Here is a 7611-nt window from a genome sequence, read left to right on the forward strand (position 1 = left end):
TATTTGTGCAGGCCTCTAGTATATAAAATAATATATAAGTATATACATTATAAATATATTTTTCTCACTAAATTAGATAATTCTCTCCTGAAAAACTAGTTAAGTTCAAGTTAATTGATATTTACTATTCACTTGCCACATGCCACATACAAAGTTTTAATCCCTGAGTTGCAACTATTGAGATAATAAGAATCAAATAGGAAAAAAGTATGAAGAGGCATCTGGGTTTAGTGAGCTCTTTGAGCAAAGACACCTAACTGTGGAATGGTCCTGCAGTATGTGCCACGGCTGTGTATAAGTATGGTAATAGTGTTAGGAGACACAGGGTAGAAAAAAATATCCATTATCGGAGGGTGAAATACTGTGAATGTTGCTGAGAAGTAATGCTGATAAGGTGGTTCTATACTTTAGAGAAACTAAATATGATATAAATGAAAGTCTGACACTAGGGAGAAAGCTTAGAAATAGGAAGACACAGTTAACTTGATATCAAGTTCAACTGTTCACAGTATTAATAAATTCAATGTCTCACAAAAAAAGCAACTATTGAACACTACAAACATTGCCAAATAACACATATTAGACTTTTTAAAATGTGGGTTTAACATTAATCAGTATATCTACAGGAATACAAATAAAAATTCTCTCCAAATTAACATAAAAAAATAAAAAAAACATTTTTTCTAAGCTCTTTTCGGAGTTTTATTTTTCTATCATACATAGTAGTAAGTGACAATGGCCAACAAGATACAAAAATGAAGGTTTTCAAAGAACAAACCTATTCCTTAATTAGAAGGATACAATAATACAATTTCTATGTGAAAAAAATCTATAAAGTATTCAGATCTACCTCTGTAGATCTGAATACTTTATAGATTACCCCAAAATGTATCAGTTATGCACAATTTAAATAGTTTTATTATATTAAGAAAAGAAACACTTATTAACAACAAAACTATATCTTATCTGTTAAAGAAATATTTTCCCGTAAAGGTTTTTAGATAAAATAGTACATATTAGCTTTTCACTAAGGATACATGACCATTCCCAATTGAAATCTCAGGATCGAATCTGTTTCCTAAGATCTACCCTTATAAGGAGAATCAACCATGAGAAAGATAATCTGAGGGCTTAATATTATTTTAGATAAACAATTTGTGTATTGTACATGATCATACACTTTTTATTCATTTTTTAAAAAAATTATTTATATTTTAGTGCCAGATAAATTATAAATATCATAAAGCTAGAAAACATGTTCATATTCTGGAAAAACACAAACATAAAATTTGTGTCTGAACCATTTCTACATCCTGCATACTCTCTTAACAGTGGACCCTTAATCAATAGTAAAAGAAAAGTCCACTTAAATACTTATCTTTCTTGTTGTAAATATATCTCCTCCGAGATCCCACTTTTCCTTGAAGCTACCATTGTTTTTCCTGCATTTAAAATGTAGCCAAACATTCAGAAAGAAATCTACATTCTTCTCTATTTCCTTACTTTTCACATAACCAACTACCATCTGGTTTCTAACATATAAGGTGTTCAAGGCATGCCCCATAATTGCCATCTAATTGCAAGTTGATATTCTTTGATGCTCTCTACTCTTTTGGCTTGAGGAATCCACTCTTGGATAATTACTCTGCACTCTCTATTTACTTTTGTTGATTTCTCCATATCTTCTTTCTCTTCATCATAATATGCCACACAGCCTGTGTTCTATTCTCAACAATCTTCCCCTTTTCCTTTCAGATCTGTCCTCTGGCTGTGCCGGTCCTCTTTCAAGAAATGTGTCCAGTAATCAGCCCTCTAAAATTACTGCATTTTTTTCAAAATACTATGAAAATATCAGTTCATGTATAAAGTCTTTTTTTTAAAAAAATTATTTCATTGATTCTTTACAGAGAGGAAGGGAGAGACATAGTCAGAAACATCGATGAGAGAGAAACATCGATCAGCTGCCTCCTGCACACTCCCCACTGGAGATGTGCCTGCAACCACGGCACATGCCCCTGACCAGAATCGAACCCGGGACCTTACAGTCCGCAGCCCGACACTCTATCCACTGAGCCAAACCAGCTACAGCTATAAAGTCTTTTTTTTTTTCTCTCAGTTGATCTCTCTATTCAGTTGTTTTCCCATAACACTTTGGTAATATATATAATAACAACTGTCAAACGGTATTTTGATTTTTTAAAAAACCCATTTATCTAATCAAATGAATATTAAATTCTTCAAAAGTAAAAATCACTTTGGGATTAGTACAGAATAAAAAAGGCAGCAGAACATAGGAGCTATAGCCAAGACATGGACTTAAGAATCAAGCAGAGGTCTCAGGCATCCATCACTTCCTAGGATATAACCTCTCTGCTATTATCAGTGAAATGGGTATAACAATTAATAATAAAAATTACATAATATTCTAATTGTATACATACGATGTTTAAAGTACTTAGCACAGTGCTGTCACAAAGTATTTGCTAAACCAGTTTAACTGTAAATCATTCCCCTTTCAAATTTACACAGGGTCTCACTCATCACTGGTTCCCAGTACATATTTGGTGAATGAATTAATGAATGCATGATAACAGAATGTAATTATCTCTTTTATACTTCTTTTAAGATTTAAGTTGATTTGAGGAATTCAGTAAGCTTTACTTCTGAAATCAGAATAAATTTTAGGGCATAGAAAACCAAGGCACAGACAAATTTTTCATAAAGTGAAATGCAAATAGAGATGTAGATAGAGATACAGAAAGTAAGAGTTGTTTGCCCCAAGCCCCTCCAATTAATATATTTTACTGACTGTGTTTATCAGATAATCTGATTATGACCTTAGAAGGCCAGTTGCCCCTGATGATACTTGGCAAGAGTATGATGTGGAAGAGAACAGTATTGCGGGCCAGTATGCCCATGAGCGATATATTCTGGTGACATGGGCAGCCTCTGAACAGGCCATGGTCCTGAGGCTTACTTGTGGGGAGAAGGCAGGGTGAGCCTGAAATGTCATGTGTGCTTTGCCTGGGAACAGCAAGAGAGGAACAAGGTTAAAGAAGGCTGGGCCCCAGAGCAGGCATTGCCAGTGTCCTAAAAACGAAGCAATGAAAGTACCTACATTAATGCTTGGCCAAGGATCACCCTGGATTTCCTAACTGAAATATCCAGGAATCCATTGTCCTTTCCTTCAGTTGCACTGCCAAGGTTCAGGCCCTCACCACTTTTCACCTGAAGTGTTGCCATACCTTTTGATATGTGGTCCTCCCTGATCTCAAGGGCTTTCCTCCACATGCCAACGAAGGTCTCCTTCAAAATCAAACTCCTTCAGCTCAAGCCTCTGCCTCAGATCTCATTGGCTAATTATTCTTTAAAGGATCCTATGGAATCCCTTACTCATGGCATAAGTTGGATTCCAGTTTGTCTTTCCAGTTTTATTGCCTCACAACCCTCCATCTGCCAACTCTATAGTCATTCTTAATTCTAGCTATATTAAACCATTCCTAGCCATTAAGTCTCCTACATGTGTCTTTGCTTATGTTATTCTTTCCTCCCAGAATGTTCTTCCCAACCTCACTGAACTACATCAGTTGCATGAACAAAAGGTTGCCTTCCCTGTAAAGTCTTCCATGTTCCCATGTCCCATTTTGAGTGAGTCACTTACCCTGTTAAGATTTCACTGTGGGGTGTTTTTTTTATTACTTGTTCAAAATTACATTATTATAGATTAATTACTTGCTTATAAATTCCTAACCCCTCTAATTAGTGAGTTCCTTGATGCCTAGGGTTTAATTTCATTCATTTTCACTTATCTAGGATTGAGCACACTTTCAGGGTCTTATAAATATTTGCTGAAAACCTGGAGGAATTTAGGGTAGAGGCAGGGCAAAGGTAGGGCTAAAGAAGGGTTGTCTGTCTTCAACTGCATAAGCTGCTAAACTTGAGTATGAACTGAGAAATGAATCCATTTCTTGAAATAGTTTATGTTCATTGTATAGACTAAAATTTAAAGTGGTATTTATGGATGTGTTTTATTTAAAAATATTGGTTTAACATATTCAAATATCTTCCAGAAAAAAAAGTAATATCCAATTTTCCTATGCAATTATTTTAATAACTTCCAATATTTTCCCAACTATTGTATAAAGAATCACATTTTCTTGAATAAAAACAGATCTTTTTAAATAAAACTGCAGAGTTTTGGTAAGGAGACATCTGAATTTAAATACCATTGTGCTTTAAAACTATTACTAAGTACTCTGAGATACCACCGTGGGGCTAACTTTGGGTGCCTACCAGGGTTTCTACTCGCAACCTTGGGTCTTAAGGAGTGTGTCAGATATGATCCCACCTCTAAAGCTCAAATACACAATCAAAAGATAACGTGCACTGTAATGAATGTTGATAGTTTCCTCAAAAGTGGTCCTTGAAATTTCTCAGAGGAAATGAGTTTGCTATGACAAACTGAACTGAGAAAGTCTGATTTCAACTATTCAGAAACAAAATTTCTAGAATTTTTAGCAGGTACATTTTTTTCTGTATAGAAGTCTTATCGATTAAGGTAAGATCATTTCTAATAAAATTTGGGGATACAAAATAAGTATTTTTCATCAGTACTGGAAGTGAAAAGTCAGTTACTAAATAAGAACTACCATTCCAAATATGGTATATAGCGATAGAGTCTAAAAATACCTGCTTCTATACTTCTCTTTAAAAGCACTAGTCTAACTAATATATTTCATTAGACAGTTTCATGAACTTGTTCATTCCTTCCATTACATTTCTAGGCTTTCTGACTATGGTGCATACAATTGTCGGTGAGCGAAGCACAGGTTAAGTGTGTATGACACAGATGAGCCCGGGGATTAAGTATACACTGAAATGCACGTGGATGTTCATGATTTAAGCCAATGGACTGTGGCCTGAAATGATGTCACACGAAGTGGAGCGGTAAGTGGAAGGTTAAACCTACTTGCATCTCGGCTCATTAAACGCAGTTAAAGTGCAAATCCCCTCATTCTGACAGTAGTGATCACAAGGGTTCTCTTTCTGGTCACAGCGCTGACTTTTAAACCCCACAGAGCATCTGCAGAATTTCAGTAAAATACAGCTAAATAAAGCATCTGACTTGGTATTTTTTGTTAATATGTTTCAAATTTACTTTATACAGAATATGTGATTAACATTGTTCTCAAGAATGCTCACTTCTCTCTCATACAAACTCATCACATGCTACTCTGACGAGGTGGGTACAGAATGCAGGCATGGGTCTTATGTGGGCATTACCCTTCTGGTCAAGCAGGGATAAAGGAAAACTCAAAGTAGAGGACACATAAGTTGAATAGTTTTATTTCAAGTTGTCCATTCTGGACCATTAGTTATTTGAGAGGAGGAAATATTAAATTCCAGAGTTTCTTAAAGCAGAGAATCTCCAATATTTTCCAAACATTTAGAAACCCAGGTTCGAGTTAATGTATTACAAAGGAGCAAGGTTTAATAGGTCTGCATAATACAACACTTTTAAAATGAATACAAATACCAAAAGCATTATACACTTGAAACTATACCTAAAAGTCTTTTGAAAAGAATGACCCTAAGTACTGAAGTATTCATAATAAGATCATGTCTGGGTTTCACGTATCTGAATAAAGTCAATAAAACTAAAACAATTTCCCCTAACACTTCCAAGTTCAAAATTCTATGAATGTCTGAAATGGGTATGATGCTAAAATTTAAATGAGTTCTCCTTATGAAGTCACTAGCCAACTGATGAAGGAGGAGATTCTGTAGCACAAGAGCCAATGAGAGAAAATACCTGATCAAAGGTGTCCATGAAATATTTATTTAAAATGTATTTCCCCCAAGAAAGGAGAACAATAGAGCAGGGATTCCATGTACAACCAAAGTCATACTATTAAAAGCCCACAGAGTTGTAAAATACTCACAGACACACAGGTACATTTGTCTCAGGGTCCAGCTGACATGTGCCACCATTGTAACAGTAGCCGTCACATAACTGACAGCTAGAGGCAATCTTTCCATTGGTGCAGCTGCAACAACAAAGGAAAAGAAATCTCATCATTACATTGTTTGAAGCTGACACCAAATCTCTGCACATGATAATATTCATCATAGAGGAGGCATGCAGGGGCTGGCCAAAAGTAAGTTTTCAGAAAGGCAGACTTGTTAAAGGCAAATATTTTTTTAACAGAATAATGATAAAATTATTATTTTGGTAACTTTCAAATTTTCAACCCATTTGCTTTATATAAAAATTTAATTTAGCTAGATATATGTGTGAAAAAGATATACTCTAATTCCTATCACTTACACTTTGAGAAGATGTTATCTTCAATATCTTATTCCCTTTTCCTATAACTAGAATTTGGTGAGATCAGTGTGAATTATAAACCATATGATCATATACTCCGGAGGCAAATGCCTCATCTACTTCTTCTAATCTAGAAATCTAGTCCAAAGAATTATTAATGAGTTTTAGTTTTCATATTTTGTAAGAAAGTATAGGATTATGCTGTAGTCACATGTATCCCACTGCATTTCTTTGAATATGTATTGCAATTAATGTAAACCTTTTTATTCTAACAACAACAAAAACAAAACAAAACATGGAGCAGTCCATTGCAAAAATAAATAGTACTGTTATAGGAACAATATGCAATATAGCAACAAAGTAATGAAGTAGCCTTACATGGAATACTTATGGAAATGATTCTAACATATGGCATATTTACATGTCTGAGATAAGAATAAACTATGACTATTGTTACAGGGGGAAAACAAGTATGATAATAATAGGAAAAACAAATTTCTTATTTGCCATGTTATATTTTTAAATTAATAAATAAGTACTATTAGGTTGGACATTAAAAATTGTTTGGGAAACAGAAAAAAAACTGCATTTGCATTCCAAATTTCCAAGGGACCTCTTCTATAAGAAGTATGGTAGTAGAATTATACAATCCTGGGACCAAATAAGAATGATAACACCCCCTGCCAATATTTTGATTGTGAGATCATGTTAGTACTAGGTGCTAGGAAGCAATCAGTGATATCATAATAAATCTAGACATAACCTTGACAAAGAAATCAGGCTGCAATATCATTGATTGATCACTTTGACCCTTTCCCTAATGGATATCTACTACAGTACATCCATCAAAGGGCAATTGCCAATGATAGGTTAGATGTCTGAAATATTGGTTAGCAATCCTGTAGTTCATTTATTTTGCGCATATTTGTTGGACTTCATGTGGTTGGCAGAGAATTAAGAAATGGACTAAACTGCTTATAACTTTTTCTGGGTGCTTCATTTAAAAATATTGTTAAGGACATGAATTTTAAAATCACATTTCTTTTTAAGATGAACAGAAGCAATGAGTGAACTGGAGATAAAGTTGGACCAAATATGGGGGGAGAGGCAGTGGTTTAAAGTTTCCAAGATTTAACAGAGACTATCACATCCTTTATAATCTATGAAGGCATGCGAATACAAATTCACACATATTCAGTGGTATTGGTGTCTGTATGGTAAGTGGGTTGAGGAGGCTGTTCCTTGTCCTCCATGCCTACCCTCCTTAAAAATCAAATTGGGTC

General features: G+C 34.6%; 1 protein-coding gene across 1 annotated transcript in view; it reads right to left on the reverse strand.

Annotated features, from left to right (window-relative positions):
- LOC102754647 (low-density lipoprotein receptor-related protein 1B) overlaps window positions 1-7611 on the reverse strand; it is a 139960-nt gene that overhangs the window by 33911 nt on the left and 98438 nt on the right. The window contains exon 19 of the mRNA XM_006769211.2: window positions 5943-6047. Coding sequence (XP_006769274.1) covers window positions 5943-6047 — 105 coding nt within the window. The remainder of the gene's footprint in view (window positions 1-5942; window positions 6048-7611) is intronic.

The sequence above is a fragment of the Myotis davidii genome, unplaced genomic scaffold (assembly GCF_000327345.1).
Source record: "Myotis davidii unplaced genomic scaffold, ASM32734v1 scaffold2364, whole genome shotgun sequence".
NCBI lineage: Eukaryota > Metazoa > Chordata > Mammalia > Chiroptera > Vespertilionidae > Myotis > Myotis davidii.